The sequence below is a fragment of the Pongo pygmaeus genome, chromosome 10 (genome assembly GCF_028885625.2).
Source record: "Pongo pygmaeus isolate AG05252 chromosome 10, NHGRI_mPonPyg2-v2.0_pri, whole genome shotgun sequence".
NCBI classification, from domain to species: domain Eukaryota; kingdom Metazoa; phylum Chordata; class Mammalia; order Primates; family Hominidae; genus Pongo; species Pongo pygmaeus.
In genome coordinates this window covers 32,114,993-32,134,472 of record NC_072383.2, presented here as the reverse complement: position 1 = coordinate 32,134,472, position 19,480 = coordinate 32,114,993, and the positions used below count along the sequence as shown (strand labels likewise).

The window sequence follows — 19,480 nt, the reverse complement described above, 5'->3', positions numbered from 1 at the left end:
GCGGCTTCTCATGCATTTGCTTTTAAGAAGAAAATGGCTCTTTGCCCCATGTCCTCTCCTTCCCATGGGCAGCCTGTCTCTCTTCAGCCGTGGAGAGGCAGTGGCAACCAGCGTCCCCACCCAGAGGCAGCAATGACAACTTGGTCTTTGGGGCTGACATGAGGCATCAGCACTTGCTGGGAAGTAGTGGCAGCTGGCAGGCCAGCCAGCAGCCACCAAAGGCACAGCTTCAGCAATGGCATCATGCTGCCTGCCTGGCTGACAAGGCTCTTGTTGGCTGTTGGGGCTGTGTAGGCAGCAGTTGTAAGCCAGTAACAGCACTGCCTATTTGCCGCAGGAAAGGGCCTGGAGGTCACCTGTCCCTTCTTGGTACATTCGTGTTGGATGATTTGCACACACACACACATGCACACACTCATAGTGATGGTGGAGGGGAGCAGGCAACTCACTCCAGTGGGACAGATGACCGTGAGCATGCCCTAGGCTGGCTCCATTCCCCTGCCTAACATCTAAACAGTCAGAAGGCCGCTGCTATGACCTTTCAGTGAACAACTGGACCTTGACCAAAGAGCGACTGGAGCTCCCCTGCAAAGTGGGTCCCTGCCTGGGGACCTCCCCGGGTGGATCAATGTGCTTACACCGCAAGTGGCAGGGCCCTGTTGGGTTCACAGCAGCTGTGTGGGTCGGCTCTCAGCTGCCTCCCTGACCACCCCCATCCCTCTGTCTGGGGATCCCCCTGAGCCCAGACTACCTGGGTACTCTTCAGGCTCCTCACTGCCTGATATGGTTTGGTTCTGTGTCCCCCAAATCTCATGTCAAATTGTAATTCTCAATGTTGGGGGAGGAGCCTGGTGGGAGGTGATTGGATCATGGGGGCGGACTTCCCCCTTGTTGTTCTCATGAAGGTGAGTGCTCATGCGATCTGGTTGTTTAAAAGTGTGTGGCACCTATCCCCTCACTCTCTCTCTCCTGCCGCCACGTGAAGAAGGTGCCTGCTTCCCCTTCACCTTTGCCTTCTGCCATGATTACAAGTTTCCTGAGGCCTCCCAGCCATGCTTCCTGTTAAGCCTGTGAAACTGTGAGTCAGTTAAACCTCTTCTCTTTATAAATTACCCATTCTCAGGTAGTTCTTTTTAGCAATGTGAATACAGATGAATACACCACCTCTCAAGCAAGTTTTCTAGACAGAACAGTGAATGAAATAATATGACCGTTTTATATCATAGAAGACAAAAACATGTACTTCCTTTTAGCTCTGGACTGGGCAACTACTGGTCCCCTCAGCAAAGATTCATCTTTCTGCATTTGCAATGAGAATGTGTCCAACTCCAGGTTTGGGGATGAGGACAAATCAGCTGGTCCACGGTGGAGAAACCCTGTCACAGTAGAGTGAGTTGGTCTGGGGGTGCGGCTTGCAGTAGGAGTGTATGTCTCAACAGACAGAGCCCCCTTGCTCCTGACTTTTTGCCACACTCTGCATCTGCTGCAGCCAAGCAGAGGGTGGCGCCTGCAGTGGTAAGAGCTCACTGCAGGTTCATGAACAGATGCTGGTTGTGCGTCATGGTAAATGGTATGAAAACATGGACTGACCGAAGGGAGGAAGCCTGAAGAGGAATACAATTTAAGTACATGTGTTTGAGCCTGGCTGTCCTTTGCAGCCAGGAGCTAATGACACTTGTGAGCAGGAGAAGTCAGTTCAAACACATCAGTGACGAGGGCTGACAAAAAAAGGGTAAGCAGGACCCTATCCAATGTGGCCAATGGTTTACTCATAGGGGAGCCGTGGCTAACACAGCAGCTTCACGATGTAGCAGTGGGTCACAGCGCATTTAATGAACTGATGGCCTGGGGGTTCCTTGCAGAGGAGAAAAAAATTCAACAGAAGGTAGTCCTAGATACAATTCCTTTATTAGCATTATCATGCCCCCTAGCACATGAAGCTGGGCTTCCACCGAGATCAGCTAAGGACAGGGGTATGTTTACAATGAGAACAATTTCTCTATACGCATTAGGTTAAGACATCTTCTCTGTTTCTAGAATACTGTGATGACTCACATCCATGGGCCAGCTGCTTCCAGGAATCCATCTGGCCTCACCAACATTGGGCTGCCTGGAATAACGGCTGGCACTTGCACAGGGCAGGGTATGGGGAGCAGGCCTCAGGTTTATGAGCAGGACTGGGCACTGCTGAAATAGGGGAAGGGGGCAGCCAGAATGTAGCAGGTTCTCCCAAGGCACGTAGAAGTTGGTGGGAAAATGGGGCTGGGGTGTGTAACTTGTCCCATTCCAGGAAGGGACCCAGGCACCTGGTCTCCTGGCCAAGATCACAGGCGATCCAAGAGTCCTCCAGGGAAGAGCAAGAACTGCACAGATGCACAGCAGAGAGGCTTTCCTGGCTGGCCGTGAGCTGACCGTGGTGACATGCTTCACTCCCAGCCCCCAATGGTGGAGTGAGTCGGGAATCTCGGCTGCTGCAGGTGGAGCTCAGCTGGACAGCCCGAGGTACTCGTGAACCCTGAGCGTTGTGACTTATAAAGGAGGGTGGCTGCATCTTCCTTTGGGGTTTGGTCTAAAGCAGTGGTTCTCAAAGTGTGGTTCCAGGGCCAGCAGCTGCAGCTCCTGGGAACTTGTTAGAAATGCAAATGATTGGTCTTGCCCACTCCTGATAAGAAATTCTGAGGGTGGGGCCAGCAATCTGTTTGGAAAAGCCCTTCCAGGTGATTCTGATACTCACCGAAGTTTGAGAACGACTGGTTTAGACGCTTGATCACTATACTCTCAGTGGATGTGAGCCCAGCCCAGCATGGCCAGTATATCAAGAATGTTTTCCAGGTGGGTGACAGGGTGGGCGGTGATGACAGCGACTGTTCCAACTCACTTCTCCAGCCTCAAAACCCTGAAGAGGGCCCAAGTAGCAGATTCTGAAACAAAGCTGGCTCCAGGGCAAAAGGGCCCCGAGGCACATCACAATGATCTACCATATTCCCCCCACACCCCACAGGGCCGTGCTGGGCCCTTCTGGATGTAAGCACCTCTGGCTATGCACAGCACAAGCTCCCTGACAGAAATCACACAGGGTCCACCCCAGAGCCCCAGCAACAGCAGGTGCCCCATGCAGGGGGCTAGAAAGAAGGCAGAAAAGGGCCTCACCTGAAGGGGAGGTGGTCAACACACCCCCCCAGGGTGCCCCTCCCTGCCCTGGGTTGCTCTGGGAGTGGGTGTGACCTGAGGGGTGACCTCCATGTGGACATAAGATTCTGCACCCTGCATGAAGGCCCTGAGGGCTGAGGGACAGTCCCTGCTGTTGCTTTGGGGTTAGTGTTGGTACCTGGGGTGATGGGCTGGGTGGTTGTCATGGGCCTTGGCCCTTTAGGATCCTGGCTGCTGCCTGAGCCCCTGCACCCGGAGGGTCCAGCTGTCAGCCTGAAATGAGCCAGGCTTCTGCACCCCCGTCCCATGTGCCACGGGTGCTGCTTTGTGACAGTGCCCCCTGAGTGACACTCTGTTCCTTAATGACAGCCCGATGTCTCATTACGGAGATGGAGAACTGGGGGACACTGAAGAGAGGGGTTCCAGGCCCAGCTTTCCTTCCTTCTCCCCAGCTGGGGGTGGCAAGACAACAGCCGTGACCACTGACAAGCAAGTCTTAACTTTGCCCAGCCTTAATTTCCTCATTTATAAAATGGGGGAAATAACACCCTCTTGCTGGGGTAACTGTGAGATAAGCATTTATGGTGACAGATTCTAAGTGCATAGCAGGACCTTGGTAAACACAAAAAAATCCCTGGACACACTCCCCACTTACTCTGCCTGAGGGGCTCCTGGAGGTGGGGCTAGGGTGCCAGGGAAGCAGGAGAGAGAAAGAAAAGAACAGGCACAAACATTCCACCCCCTCAGCCAAGGCCACGTTTCATTCTTGCCTGCTGTCCTGACACAGTCACCCGGGGGACTCGGGGACGCGCCCTTCTCTCTTGGTGTCTGCCCCTGCGAGCTTAGGGAAGGGCAGCATGGTGTGTGCAGGGCAAGGAGATGCCCGTGGCAGCTGGCTGGGATCCCAGCACCTGATACTGCTTTCCTGGGGCCCTGGTGTGCAGGAGCCTTTTGCCCGCACAGGACTGATGGTGACATTCCACAGGCGTGTCCTCTCTCTCCAAGGAACTCAAGGCTGTAGCAGCCTCCAAGCAGGGGCCCGGGAGGAACTGACCTGGGTACGGATCTGTACCCTCATCAGCAGGAGGGGCACACCCCGCTAGGGACCGCATCACTGGCTCTGGACTTCAGCCATTGTACACTCCCAGGCAGAACCTGCCCTATCCTGGGTCTCTGTTTCCTTTAATCCTGTCTCATCTCCCAGGCTGTTGGCATGGACAAGGAGGTCAGATTTCCAAGCCCTGGGTTGTTCTACCACTGTCTGCAGCTTGGACAAGCCATCTTTCAAGAGGCATTCTGGCTGGACGACACACAGGGCAGGAATTGCAGCTAATCCTGCCCCAGTCAGGCTGGACCAACCATCCCATGGGGCTAGGGAAGATGGGGCAGGCTGTCCTGGGCCTGCCTTCAATGGTAAGGCTGTGCACAGGGCACTGGCCTGCCACCTGTCTTTCATCCCCACCAGGGCAGACAGGTAAGGCCCCAGCACCCCCTGCCCACTGCCGCCTCCCCCTGGCACCTCGGCAGGAAGAACATGGTTCTAGCCCAGTATCCTCTCTCTCTGTCTCCACTCTCCTTCTGTACTAAGAGTTGTCAGTTGTGATCTCATCCTTCAGAGAGCCTGGGAGTCATAGTCAGTTTTTGATTCTCTGCACGAATCCCAGGAGGTTGGAGGGCAGCAACGCTAATCACGCACTACACCATTTCTCTCGGCCTCCGGGCAGTCTGGGATATCTGGTCTTCCTTTTAATGAATTTGCATTGGCAACTCCAGGGCCTTTTAGGCAGGGGAGATAAACCAGCCTAGGCTCCAAGAAGCCACTGGAGAACACCCAGAGAAGAGGAGGCAACCGGCCCCGAGGCTGGGCTTCCCTCTGTCCATGTGGGTACTTCCTGTGCTGAGGATGCAGTTTCTGGGCAGTTCAGGGCTCTGCTGGGGTCAGCACTGGGTGCCCTTGAGGCCACTCCTATGTATGGGAGAGAGAGCACCCCTGCCCCAGGACTGGCCTAGGTCAGCAATATGCTCATCACAGTGCAATCTGGATCACGCAGGGAGGTGAGCTGGGACCTCGCTCAGCCTCGGCCTTAGCACAACAAGCTGCCCCCCTTCATAGGGGGGAAGTAAGAGGGTCCCGCTCTGTGGGCTGCCCCCTTGTAACAGCCATTTGGGGGGGTCCCTATGGGTGTTGTACAAAAAGCTGCCAGCGTGGATACTCTGTATTTTCTAGGATTTTCTTTCTGTTCTCCCTTATTACTGGGGAAAGTTCTTCCTGAAAATTCTGAAAATTCCCTGCTGAACTTAGTGATGCAAGAGAGAACCTGAGGAAAAAGCTCTGTCCACTCTAGGACGGGTGGAAAGGGAAGCAGAGCGGGACCCCCTGGAAGCAGTGTGGTGGTGGCCATGGGGTCAAGGACAGGGCCCCAGGAAAAGTGAGGTTCAGGCAGATGCCCCTCTATTCAGAGCTGCCCCTTCTCAGCGGCTGCGACTTTGCAGGGTTGAGAGTTGGTCCACTCCAGGAGATGTTTGACACCCACCAACATTAGGAGCTGAAGATGGTCTGAAAACCTGGTGTTCCTGAGAATCAGGCCCCGGAACACGAGATCCCTGAGGGGCATATCACTAGAGGCCAGGGCTTGGGGCCATGGTCTCCCAGGGAGGTTTCTCCCAGGAAGGCAGCTAGGCAGGTGCAGGGCTCTGCTCCTAGTGCAGCATGTGCTGGTATGGCCACCTTACCCCCTGCTTCCTGCCAGGGTGACTCTACCCAGCCTGTGGCTGCCCTACCCAGGCCTCCCCACTCCCAGGCCCTGCAGGAAGGAATGAGGCCAGCAGGACATGGCTTTCCAGGTGAGGCAGTGTGGAGAGTGGGTAGGTCAAAGGGCAAGGTCTTCTGGGGGAAATGCCAGCCCTCCCTGCCCCACCCCATGCTTTTTCCAGAAACAGCAAGGTCAGGGCTTCTGAGCATGGGTAGGGAAATCCCATGCTGAATGCAGGAGGGCTGGCGTTCCTGGGTTTTCTGCCGATTGTTCCAGGTTCAGGAGCTGGGAGGGAGCAGAGAACCCAACCGCCACCCTCCCGTAGTCCACGGGTGCCCCCGTGCCTGGTGAGGGGCTCTGGTTGTCACCTGAAAGGATTTTTCCCTGCCCAGGATCTGGCCATGGGGGCTCAGAAATGGAGGAGAGGGGCTGAGGGTCCCTGCCGGGGTGGGTACAGTAGAAGCTATGGTCTCAGGCACTTGGTGGATTTGCAGGAGCTGGGCACAAAGGAGGGGGCATCTATGGCCCTAGTGGAGTTGGTGCTAACTCTGCAGGCCTTGCAGATGGTATGCGGCCACCTGTTGTCCTGAGGGGCAGTTGGAAGAGGAGGTGGTTGGCCATTAGTAAAAATGCCGCTGGAGCCTCTGGTGCAAGCAGCAGGTGAGAACCATCCCGCAGATCTGCCAGGTGGAGAGAGCAGAGGAGCAAAGAGAAATCAGAACTCCTGGAAGCTGCTGGCTCCCAGGACCCTGGAGCAGTGCTGCTCACTCGAATCCCCTGGGGCCTGGACAAAGGGCAGATTCTTGCTCAAAATGTCAGGGTGAGGCCTGAGGTTCTGCATTTCTGACAAGCTCCCAGGTGATGGTGGTGTGCCTGGGGGAGTCACATTCTGCCATCTACTATCCAAGAGCAGGGCTTTGCACACTTTAATGGGCATGAATCATCTGGGGACCTCCTTATTACAATTCTGCAGGCCTGGTGGTGGCCTGAGAGTCTGCATTCCTAGCAAGCTCCCAGTTGATGCTGCTGGTCTGTGGTCCTAGCTCTTCTCCAGAGATGGCCTGATTTAATTAGGCCCTAAGAGTAATGTTTCCACTCTCTCATCAGAGCTGTCTGAAGTGGACTGTCTCTCTAGGAAAGAGTCTGCCTGTGTTTTGCTGTCCTTAAGACTCCAGAGCAAAACTCAGGTCCATCTTCGATGCTCTGGCTGGTGTACAGGAGCCATGGGGGAAACTGAGACTCTGGGAAGAGCACCCTGAGCTGTCACCCTGTCAGCATAGAATAAGAGCTGGTGAGCTCACCCTGTCAATCAGTGTAGAATGCAGCACCAAGCCCAGGCCCCAGGAGTCCTTTCTGCCAGCCCTTCTGTCGGTATCCACAGCTGAACAAGAAGGGGCTGGAGCATCTGGTCCAAAGCAGACACAGGCCTGGGAGGATCACCCTGCACACCCCCTTCTCACTTCTCTCACTTCCAGAATGTAGAGGAGCTTTATTCTCCCTCCTTGCTCTTCATGGGCCCTCCTCTGCCTTCTTCCTCCTCTTCCTCTCCTCCCTCCCACCCAAGGATGCATTGAGGGTAATGTGATTATGATCCTGATAATGACGATGACATGTTGTTGGATCTCGGCTCTCTGCACACAGGAGGGGGCACTGGGCTAGAGCAGCCCCATGACTGTACCGTGATACCTGGGGTGAAGGTGGCTCCCCTAAGTATTGAAACAGTGTCCTGACTTTCCTAGCAGCTGCTGCTGCCCTGACCTTGCCAGTGCAAACCTGGACGCAGGTGGAGCTCTATCCAGTGGGAGGAGAGCAGGCTGGTGGAGATGTGTGTGTCCTGTACCGTCTCTGACAGGCTAGCTGGGGGAGGTAGTGTGGAAGGGGCCCATCCTCTTTCCCTCCCTCCTCCTCTCCATCCCTCCCAACCTGGAGGACAGCGTGGAGCGTGAACACTGCTTTCAGCCTGCAGACTTGGTGTTAATCCACCTGGGGCCTCAGGCTGAAAGGCGGCTTAGGAGGTTATCTCATCTCCCGCTAGCTTTACCCAGGCGGCTGTCATACCGTTCCACCCATGCAGGTTTCCCTACCTCATGGTTTGATGATTTTCCTGTGGGATTTTCTGGATCTTATCTGTGCTAAGAGGGAGGCCAGAAGGGAGCTGTTTGACCGGAACAGGTTTGTGCTGGAAACCATGTCTGCATCGCCTGCAATGTATGTCTCCTGCTTTGGGAGGACTGGAGGGGCCACGCGCCCCCAGCAGACAGGCTCCTGCACGAGCTGGGTGTTCCCAGGGAGCCTCCCAGGACAGGCACAGTAAGGGGCAGAGGTGTGTGGGCCAGACCCTCATCACTGCGTCCACATGCACACACACACTTGCGCACACACACACACACGTGAACACCACGCTGAAGCATGTGGAGGGGTACAGGATGCCACCCAGTCTGGTTCCTGAATAAGCATTGCCATCTCCCTCCTGACAGAGGACACTAAGAAACCAGCACGGATGGCTCCAGCAGCCAGCAGGGGGCACACAGCGACAACACAAGGCCAGCTAACCGCAGGTGCTGGAGGTGGCAGAAGGGGTTGGGCCCGGCTTGGAGGCCCAGCCGCACGGTGCCTGGTGCTATCTTCTGGCAGCTGCCTATGTGTGACACTTGGCCACACATGGAACATTTTTAACAGGGAGGCCGTCCTGCCTTCAGCTTCCTCTGAGGCTTCTGAGTCAGCACCTGGCTGTCAGCAGAGAGCATGAAGGAAGGGCCAGGGAGCTTCCAGGAAGTCATTCTAAAATGATTGTTTGGTTTCCCTTTTAATGATCTGCAGATCCCAGTCTTGACTGTCTTATGTTTTCTATGCTCTGAGACATGTTTCCATCTTGCAAGGTGAGCATGTTGGAGGTGGGCTAGGTTCTACTTGAGGCTGCACCAATGGCCTGTGTGATCTTGGGTAAAGTCACCTCCCTCTCTAAGCCTCAAATCCCCCTCTGCCAATAGGAAAACATCCGGTCTGTACACTGGTCTAGGGTCTTCCTTGGCGAGATTCTTTAAAAATTAGAATAACAGGAACCAACAGCACAGCACCCAGTCCTTCCAACACCCCAATCCTTTGAGAGGCCAGGCAGGATAAAGACCCCTACTCTCCGCCTGCAAGCCAGGGCTTTGCACATGCTATTCCCTCACCCTGGCTCTTTCCCCTCTGTCACTGCCTATCGGGCTCCTTCAGGACTTAATGAGATATCACTTTCTCCAGGAAGCCTTCCCTGACCTCCCGTGACTGGTTAGGGCCACTGATGTTTGCTTCTTAAACCCCAGGACTCCTGCTAACACAGCACCTAGCACTGCACTGTGACTGCCATTCACTTACCTGTCCCCTTCCTTCAAGTAAAATCTCCCAGGGAGAAGGGATGGCACCCTGCCTGCAATGGGGCCCTGGCACTGGGGACAGCACCTGGCACACAGCAGCTCTGTTCCAAAGTAAACACAGCCTCCTCTGCTGGCTCCCTGGGCGGAGGCTCCCAGGAAGCTGATGTGAGGAGGGCTGCAGGAAAAGGGCTGGGCTCCTGTGACATTTTTAGTGAAATGTTCCCCAGCCAGAATATTCTAGAAATTAGCTTCTAAAGTTATCTCAAAGTGGAGTGCCTCCAGAGTCCACCCACAAGAGGGGAAGCTGGTGCAGAGGAAGCAGGCCTGTGAGCTGGAGGCCTGGCCAGCTCTGCCACAACGGCTGTGTCACCTTCAGCAGGTGACTTTCTGGTGAGGTTTGATATCTTCAGATGTGGATGAATAAGATGAGCCTGGGGACTCTGAACCCTGAATGTATGTTTGACCCAGCTGGGAGGCTTAAAAATACCCGTGCACAGACCTCAGCCCAGCCCAGACAATCCGAGCCAGTCTGTGGAGGGGGCGTCAGAGCAATGTGTTTTTTTTTTTTTTTTTTTTTTTAAATGGAGTCTTGCTCTGTCGCCTGGGGTTGGAGTATAGTGGCACAATCTTGGCTCACTGTAACCTCTGCCTCCCGGGTTCAAGCAATTCTCCTGCCTCAGCCTCCCGAGTAGCTGGGATTACAGGCGTGTACCACCACGCCCTGCTAATTTTTTGTATTTTTAGTACAGACGGGGTTTCACTGTGTTAGCCAGGCTGGACTCAATCTCCTGACCTTGTGATCCACCTGCCTCGGCCTCCCAAAGTGCTGGGATTACAGGCGTGAGCCACTGCACCTGGCCACAATGGTATTTAAAAAACTTGATTCTAGCGTGCAGCCAGGGCCGGTGGCACTGGTCCAGGTAGCCTGTAAGGCCTTTCCAGGCGGAAGAGTCTGATTGGGTGGTACCTCAGCACTGTGATGATCCGTCCAGGTCTGAAACTGCCTCTGGTGTGCTGTTCCATGACTGAGGTGGGTGAGAAGCCTGGGGGGCCCCTGCTGAGGGGATAGGTGCACTCCCGGAATGCAGAACCTCAGCGTGGAGGGGCCTCTGCCGATCAAGTGCAGGGGATTCTCCCTTCAGCATCCCTGCTGGCCCCCAGCCTCTGCACCAACCTGCAGCCACAGGGAGTTTAGTACTCTGCAAGGGCCACTGTTTAGCAATTCAAATTGTTAAAAAATTCTCGAATGTGTCTCCTTGAAAATAATTCCACCTACTGTTCCCCTTCTGTCCTCTGGAACCTCCCAGGAATAGCCCCTTCTTTCCCCACATGACTGCCTTGGGCAGTTCAAGACCACGAGGATGCTGCGTCTGCTCCCCATCTCCTGACCTCTCACATCTGATTTCTGGGCCCCACACTCCCCTTGCCACTCCCTCTGCATCTGGCCGCACAGTGGCATCACTAGAGAGCTTCACAAATACACTGATGCCCAGGTGCCAGCCCCAGACCATTTTGTTTCATTTTGCTGTGGGGAGTCTAGGCCTGGGGTATTTTTTTTTCTTTGAGAGGGAGTCTCTGTCGCCCTGGAGTGCAGTGGTATGATCTAGGCTCACTGCAACCTCCGCCTCCTGGGTTCAAGCGTTTCTCCTGCCTCAGCCTCCCGAGTAGCCGGGATTACAGGCGCATGCCTCCACGCCCAGCTAATTTTTGTATTTTTAGTAGAGATGGGGTTTCACCATGTTGGCCAGGATGGTCTTGATCTCTTAAGTTCATGATCCACCTGCCTCGGCCTCCCAAGTGCTGGGATTACAGGCCTGGGGTAGTTTTAAAGCTTGTCAGGTGATCCCAATGTGTAGCCAAGGTGGAGGACCACTGCCCTGGGGCTCTGCGGAGGTCTGGTTCCACCTGGAGGGTGGCCTGAGCTGGCACCTCCCACACCCTGGCTCTCTCCATGATTTCTACCAGTGCAGTTCCAGGCCACATCTTTGTGGGCAGCACCCTATCATGTAACTCAGGCAGATGCCCTCTCTCTGTTACAGGCTTAAATGCAAAACAAAACAAAGCTCAAGTGCAAGGACTTTAACTCTATTAAATGTTTTACCCTTCGTTTCAGCACATCTTCACATCCAACAAGCTCTTTTTTCAGTGCTGGCTTTGTCATACAACAGACCAGAAATGCCAGGTAAATAGTTTAGCATGCTTCCTGGGTCTTTGTTGAGATCACCAAGAAAAATGAAGAGACAGATCTGAGGCTGAAGGCCACGGCCCGCTCCTGAAGACTTTTCGCCAAGCTGACGTGAACTCTCATCTCTCTCTCACAGCGTGGCCATCCAGCCTGCCCTGATTTCTCCTGAGCATACAAGTGCCTGGTCCACACGTTCACAAGGCAACAAGGAATGCATTGCCAAATACCTGGCTGAAATCAAGGTGTGCTCCCTTCATTAAATATTCTGCTTAGTTTTCAGTGTTCACAAACCATCTGCTTTAACACTCCAGGTGTTGCAGGACATCAGTCTCAAGGTCACTGGTTCCTGCGATGGGAACCTTACTGAAAAATCATAGAACGCTAGATCCAGAAGGTTCCACAGAAATGGGCTAGACCCACAGCTTTCAAGCTGTATTGGAAACCCTAAGTGTAGCTCAGGGCCACCAAGGGCAATGAGGGGAGGCCGTCATGCTAGGCTTGTCCCTGCCTGAAACAGCTCCACCTCCTATGGTTTATGTACGGGGCTCCTACATGAGATTTCCATTGAAAAGAGGATGCTGCTATTTAAAAAAGGCTCCCAAATATCCAATCTGTCCATTTTACAGGTAAGGACACTAAGGGCTCAGAGAGGGAATGAGATTTCCCTGAGGTCACACAGCAAGAGGTGGGGCTATGTTTAGAAATCAGGCCCTGTAATTCCCAAGCAAGATTTCTTGCAGTAGCTGGGGGCTGGGGAACATTATGACACCATGTTGGACTGATATTTCCTGAGCCTTGGGGGTCTTGGAAGTGCCCGGCTGGGTATGTAGGGGAGATAAATGCCTGGTGTCTGCTCGCTAGGAGGGAAACTATGACCCTGGGGAAGAGACTGATATGAGCCCTTTCTCAAAGCTTAGCACCCACCTGGGACTTGAGCAGTGTAGTGCCCAGTGTCAGCTGGCAGAGGGAGCACTAACCCGAGGCTTGGCCGCTGCAGGGCTGGCTCAGTGGGCCACAGCAGAGAAAACTGGGCAAGAGGTTGAGAGCCACCAAAAGCCATTCCACAGCAACGGCGAAGGAACGGACTACGTGGTGGGGGTTGTGAGTGGGCAGGAGGCGTGGCAGACCTGTAGGTCCACTGCTCAACAAGCTGACCTCTTCAATATCAGACTTATGCAGCAGTGCGGTTTACCCTGACCGTCGGCGCTGGGCATCCGCAGCCCCACTCCCTGCCCTCGGCCTCACTGCCCTCGTCTGCAGCTTCTACAGGCTCTCAAGGCCAGAGAGGTGAAGAAGAAATGGACAGAGTGGCCCAGGCCTGGTCAGTGTCCATACAGAGCAGGCCCCCTCAACACCTGGAGTAACAGGTTTCTGGAAAGTTCAACTGCTCTATGCTGCTGAGCATCCCTTCCCGTTCCCACTGACTACTCCCCTGGGGTTCAGCACATAGGACAGAAGCCCTGCCCTGGGGAAGTGCAATAGAGGGGCAATGCTCATGCCACCTGGGCTCCCTGGCCCTGCAGCTGAGTGAGGATGATGGGGAGCAGGCTGGTCTGGCCAAGGAACAACTAGAGCTTTTTTTTTTGAGAGACAACGTACTAATGCAGAAATCATAAAAATGATGGGTACCATTTATTGAACACCTGCTATCTTCTCAGCCATGAGCCAAGTGACTTACATGGATATTGCTAATTCCCACCACCAGACAAGCAGATAAGGTATAACTAGCTCCATTTTACAAATGAGTAACTGAGGCTCAGAGGTGAAAGAACTAGCCCTAGGTCACACAGCTGTAGGTGCCAGAACCAAGATGGGTGTCCCTCCAGAGGCGACGGACCCTCCTCCCAGTGTGTTAGGCTGCAGCTAGACCCTCCAGGCCCACAGATGATGTGAGTAGGTGGCACCATGGTCTCCAAGGACCCTGCACTGGAAGTCTCTCCAAGCCAGCCAAGGCCACTGTCCCCTGCTTCTCTTTCCCACAGACCTCTGTGTCATGGTAGGGAGTTCGGGAAAGCAAAGAACCATAGCCAGGAGACCTGGGTGCTGGTTCAGGTTCAGGGTGTGAGGCCCTGGGTAAGTCACCTCTCTGGGTCTCAACTTTCTGATCTGTAAAATGTGGAGAACAGCTGGGTGCCATGGCTCATGCCTGTAATCCCAGCACTTTGGGAGACCGGGGCGGGCAGATCACCTGGGGTCAAGAGTTCGAGACCAGCCTGGCCAACATGGTGAAACCTCAGCCTCTACTAAAAATACAAAACTAGCTGGCGTGGTGGTGTGCGCCTGTAATCCCAGCTACTTGGGAGGCTGAGGCAGCAGAATTGCTTGAATCTGGGAGGCGGAGGTTGCAGTGAGCTGAGATTGCACCACTGCACTTCAGCCTGGGCGACAGAGGAAGACTCTGTCGCAAAAAAAAAAAAAAAAAAAAAAAAAAAAGCGAAGAACACTGCTCCTTGTCTGGCCTGGGTCTCAGGTTGTTGTGTGGACCCAATGAGAGGAAGTATCAGAAATCCTCTGAAGTCTACGGAAAACTGGAGAAAGACAGCTTCCACTTCTGGAGGCCTTCCTATGTGCTTCCTATGTACTTCGTAAGTGGGTCACAGGCATCGCCTCATTCTTAGACCTTAAGAGCTGGGGAAATGGTCCACATTTTGCAGATGAAGAAGTCAATGGACAGGGAAGTTAAGTAGCTCAAGGTTACCTAGGAGCAAAGCCAGGACTGGACCCGGGCCTTCTGAGGCCAAAGCCTCTGCTCCTCCCCTTCTCTAGACAGTGCTTAGCCCTGGAGTGGGAAGGGCTGCGCAGGACAGCAAGACTCCTAGAAGGACAGCCCACACTTAGCTCCTGCTGAGCGGAAGCAGGCGTGTCCATGAGCTGGGGACTGCAGAGGCCCTTGCCGCTGAGGAGGCCTTCCTGGCTCCCCTCCGTCAGACCCTTGACTAGAGTAACCTGAGAGAGTCACCCTGACTTCCTGGGTGGCAGCTAGGGGAGAGGGTACAGGGAGAAATGGGAGCTAAGGGCATTGCTCATCCTCAGGGAGACAGCTGGATGAGGGCGCGCGCGCGCGCGCACACACACGCACACACACGCGCACGCGCACGCGCACGCGCACACGCACACGCACACGCACACACACACACACACACACACACACACACACACACACACACACACACACACACACACACACACACACAGTCACTGCCCTGGACACCAAAATCCACAGATGCTCAATTCCTGATATAAAATGGTGCAATATTTGCATATAACCTATGCACATTCTCCCCTATATAATACCTTAACTCATCTCTAGACTACTTATACTACCTCATACAGTGTGAATGCTATGTAAACAGTAGGTATATCGCATTACTCAGGGAATGATGACAAGGTTGTTCAGTACAGATGCAATCATCCATTTTTTGGAATATTTTTGATCTACAGTTGGTTGAATTCACGGATGCAGAACCCATGGACGTGGAGGACTGACTATACACACACACAAACACACATGCACACACAAAGGAATGAATGCAGATACGTGCACACTCACACACACATGCACAAGCACCCCTAAACACATATACGTGCATACAACCCCAACCACATGGACCCAGAAGCATGCAGACACACGTACCACAGATGGCTTGCACGCTCGCCCCCACGTGCACACACGGGGTGCATGCACATACCTGAGCCCACACTCACACTCCGCCCAGGTCCCTGTTCCTGACAAGTTCATGTTGTCCCCCAGCTATTTTCCTTCATGTTCTCTGGGGGAGAGACTGACCGTGGGATTCAGCCTTGGTTGCAGAGGGAAGGGGAGAAAAGAGAGCAGGGTAGGGCGCGGGTGTGCAAAGGGTCAGTTATTTCAGCCCAGGTGGTTACTGAAGACCTGTGTCAATGGGAGAGGGGTTCAGAGCCCTTCCACCCCCGCCAGTTCCCGCACTGCAACTCACCTGCAGGCAGGCCACCCCGATGCCCACCGCCCCCATGAGCAGCAGGTGGTCGGCCAGGAACTGCTCCAGCTTGGTGAGGCAGCCTCCCTGTAAGAGATGGGCAGGTGATGCGGCCATGGCCCAGGAGCAGGCATGGGTGGGGACGGAGGGCAGGCTGTCACTGCAGCAGAGGCTGAGGACAAGCCAGAGGAATCACAGGCTGGACCCAACCTTGAATTGCTCACTGGCTACTTGAGTGGCCCCAGGGGCATGCCATGGTGTCCTAGACTCTCCGGTATGAGCTGCTTGTCCCAGGGCTTTGTAGAGACTCTGGAAAGCCCCAGGCATTGTGGGCTCGTGGCCAGGGAGCACATGTGTCCTGCTTTTCCCACACCCACCTGCCTGACCCAGCCTTTCTGGGGCTCCTGAACGGCCAGGCCAGGGCCCTCTCCTCACCCCCAGCTTGAGCTTGGGTGCTCACCTCCACCTTATAGATGTTGGAGGGGTGGGCCCGCTGGCCGCAGCGCGCCACCACTGTCTTGCAGCAGCTGTCAGGCACCTGGCGGCCCTCGGCCTCCCGCGACAGGATGTACGTGCTGTGCTGCCAGTCGGCTGAGCTGTTGCTTCCGCAGCACTTGAACTGGAGGCAGAGGCAGAGGCTGGAGGTGAGAGGCCTGTGTAGGGTTCCAGGCTGCAGGACACATTATTCAAATACTAACCCAACCCCTATTTGTCTACCCGAACCATGGTTAGTTAGTATTTGCATCATGTGTTTCCCCTTCCCATGCTTTGAGCAGAGAGCTAGTCATGCCAGGGCCCTTTCCAGACTCATTGCTGAATGGCCTGCAGGATACCTGCTTGCCAGCTTTTTAGCCACCCGAGTCCTTTAAGGAGATTATGCTGGGTGTCTTGGGGGCAGGCTGGGTCTGCGAGGTGGGTCCCCAGAGAGTGAGGCTGTGTACCACTGGGTGGCAGAGCCCAGGGTGGACAAAAGCACAAGGCAGGGGAGTTTCCTGGTCACCCAGGGGTCAGGACGTGGGGACAGAGATCTAGCCTGGCCAGAGGCTCCCAGGCCCCCATTCAGGCTTTGAAGTCTCAGAGCCCCAGACCCGCCCATGGCACTGGGAGACCAGTGTCAACCAGAGGGGTTGTCATGAGTGCTAAGACCTGGGGTCATCTGCACCACCCCAGGACAGGGAAGCGCCAGCCCAGATATAAAATGATTCCAAGACAGTGGACATGGGTTGCTTCTTGCCTTTCCCACTTGCGGCACTGAGATTCAAAGTTCCTACACAAGACAGAGAACAGGGCTGCTGTGAGGCTGCCGCTGGTGTATGTCTGGAGGTGGGTGGGGTGGAGGTATGTTTAGCTCAGCTAACGAGAGTTTGCTAGGCAGCTACTATGTGCCTGGAGCGAAGAAACTTGAGTTAGGCATGGGGCCTACCTTTGGGTAGCTTAGCATCCACTGTCACGTAGTAGATGACAGAAGCTTGTGTGTGGCACAGAGGAGGAAGGGGTTAATGCTCTGTCCAGGGCCAGGAACAATCCACAGGGATGAACAGGGGCCCCAGGAGTTGAGGAGAGCATGACAGCACACAGAGCAGGGACTGGCACAGCGCGCAGAAGGAGTCACGCGGGAACTGCACATTCCACGTGACTGCCGGTCTGTGCTGGTGCCACCTGATGGCTGTGTCATTTGTAAAATGCGGACAACAAAAGTACCTCCATGCCATGCTGTTGTGAGGACTGAAAGAGGTGATTCATATAAAGCACTTAGAAGAGAGCCCAGCGCCGAGTCAGTGGTGAAGGAGAGACACCTGCTTCCACCATCACGCTTGTGTGAATACAGCTTTGTGTGTTCTGTCATTTATATCCATGTGCTGCTGCTGGAGGGCCGGATGCTGGCCCTGGCTCTGCAGCCACTGCTTTCTCAGGGCTCAGTCTCCTGCCTGAGACGTGGCCTGGGGTTCTAAGTGTTTCTGGCCTGTGTGAGGGCCGTGTCCGCATGCACAGACACCCTGCAGGTCTTCGTCAGCGACACAGCCTTCGCTCTTAGCTGTACCTTTCCTCATCTGCCCCTCGCCCTGACCTGCCGCTCCTCTTCACTTAAGCAAACCCCGCCTCTGCCCATGGAACCCTCCCAACCTCCGCTGCTCTCTCTTCTGAGGGTGGCCCAGCCTTGCACTGCATGCACATCGCCTGCTGTGTGTCCAGCTTCCCCGAGGGCAGGGAAGCTGCCTCTTTGTCTAGCACAGTTCCTCACAGGTGAGGCCCAGTGAGTGGAGTGCACACTTAGTTTTGCACAGGGCTGGCCACCAGTGTGTGCTGCCTCCTCCTGGTCCTGAGCTAAGCCCATGGGGTGCAAGTGTGTCTGTGGGTGTGCATTTGTGTGTACACGCGTGTCCTGGGCCACTATTTCAGAGAAGAGACTCCTCCCTGAAGCACCCACTGGGAGCTGGACCTGAGTCTTGGAGAGATGGGGAGGGGCCTTCCAGTTGATCCATGACACCCCTGGGGCTCACAGCTCCCCACATCTACTTCCTCTACTTGCCTGACATTCCGGGGCCAAGACCAAGCCAGGTCCAGGGGGTGGGGTTGGGGAGTGGGGTGGCAGAGAGAAGGGGGACCAGAGTGGGCAGGTGGCGCTGCCTTGAATTTTCTGACATGGACACATCCGGATCCTAGAGCAGTGCTGTCCAGGAGAACTTTCTGCAATGAAGGCAGCGTCCTACATCTGTGCTGTCTGATCGGAGCTCACTAGACACATGGGCTAATGGCACTAGAAACGTGGTTGGTGTGACTGAGGAACTGAATGTTGTATTTAATTGAGCTGGAAATAGCCACATGTGGGTGGTGACTACCGTATTGAACAGGACAGCTCTGAGGTCCATTTGCCCATCCCTTATGTCTGGTCAGGCCAGTGGGTGTCCCTGGAGGGATTTGCTGCATCTCTTCTTAGGAGAAAACCTTCTGTCCCCCAGCATTCTGTCTGATGGCTCACGCTGGAGGGTTCTTGCGGCAGCTTAACTGAAATACCTCTGCTGGTTACAGCTCGCTCTTACGGAGCCGCAGCAGCCAGCTCCCCGGGGAAGGAGGAAGGCAGCCCCACGGATATAAGCAGCCTGGAGAGGAGCTTCCTGGCCCAGATCCTGGCAGGAGATGGAATTCTCCTGGCACAGCCGGCTTCCTGGCCCCAGAGGCCCCAGAACGGGAAGGCAGCAGGGGTGGGGCCTGGAGGAGGTGGTTGGGGAAGGAGAGGAACCAGGCTTCAACAGGTACTTTTCATGGCAGGGGGGACATCTACAGATGTGACCGTGTTTAATGCTCCTATGCCCTAAAGAGGTTTCATTTCAAGGATGTGACATCTGAAGCTCAGAGAGGGTAAGTAACTTGCCTAGGGTCACCCAGAAAGGAAAGAACAGTCGGGATTTGAACCCATGTGGGCTTGGCCTTCAAGGCTATATGGGGCATGGCTTACATCCTGCTGGAGCCGGTCTACTGAGGCGGTGATCTGCGTGGCTCCGGGCTGCCCGTAGTTCTCAGCCAGAGTCCGGTTCAAGTGCTGCTTCAGTTCATCACTCAGCTGAGGAGGGTAGGAGCGAAGGCCCCATCAGCGGGACCAGCCCCACCCCTGCCCTGGCACCGGGCCCACTTCCAACCCCCCCCCCCGCCCACCCCAGCTAATTCTAGAACACTGCAGACTGTGGATGGTGTGATGCGGAGGTTTCTCAACAGCATAAGGGACCATCAGTCAGAGACAGTGCAGAAGACGGCTATGGAGAGGAAGACACAAAAACTGAGCCCCAACTTAGGGCAGAGGTGTGATGGGCAGAGCTGAGAGAGGCTGGGGAGGTGGCTCAGGTAAAGGGTCACATCCAGAAGCTGGTGGGAGACGGTGGTGAGGCCAGACACAGGGTGCTTTGAAATGTCTGTGGATCTTAACTGTGATCATGAGGTGATGTTGAAAATATTTATAATTGTTACCCTGTGGGCATCATAGCAGCACTGGCTTGAAACAACCAGCAGGGTCGCACTGTCTCTACCAGCCAAACATCACCGTGGTCATGACCTCGAATCCCCGATTCAGAGGGCTCAAGG

The 19,480-nt window shown here is 54.8% G+C and overlaps 1 protein-coding gene across 6 annotated transcripts in view; it reads right to left on the bottom strand.

Moving 5' to 3' along the window:
* Window positions 1-1,888: 1,888 nt before the first annotated feature.
* The window catches only part of TSPAN11 (tetraspanin 11), a 72,898-nt gene continuing 55,306 nt past the window's right edge, over window positions 1,889-19,480 (bottom strand). Inside the window, exons 5-9 of one of the 6 annotated variants that reach the window (XR_008492787.2) lie at window positions 18,861-18,965; window positions 15,864-16,022; window positions 15,404-15,490; window positions 2,735-2,896; window positions 1,889-2,626 (exon numbers count right to left, since the gene is read on the bottom strand). Coding sequence is in view for 4 of the 6 variants with exons in the window: in XM_054442501.2 (XP_054298476.1) it covers window positions 2,816-2,896; window positions 15,404-15,490; window positions 15,864-16,022; window positions 18,861-18,965 (432 nt within the window). In the remaining 2 variants the exon portion in view is untranslated. Of the gene's footprint in view, window positions 6,584-14,572; window positions 15,248-15,403; window positions 15,491-15,863; window positions 16,023-18,860; window positions 18,966-19,480 lie in introns of those variants that run through there. The other 5 variants (XR_008492788.2, XM_054442504.2, XM_054442501.2 and 2 more) reach the window with 5 other exon arrangements.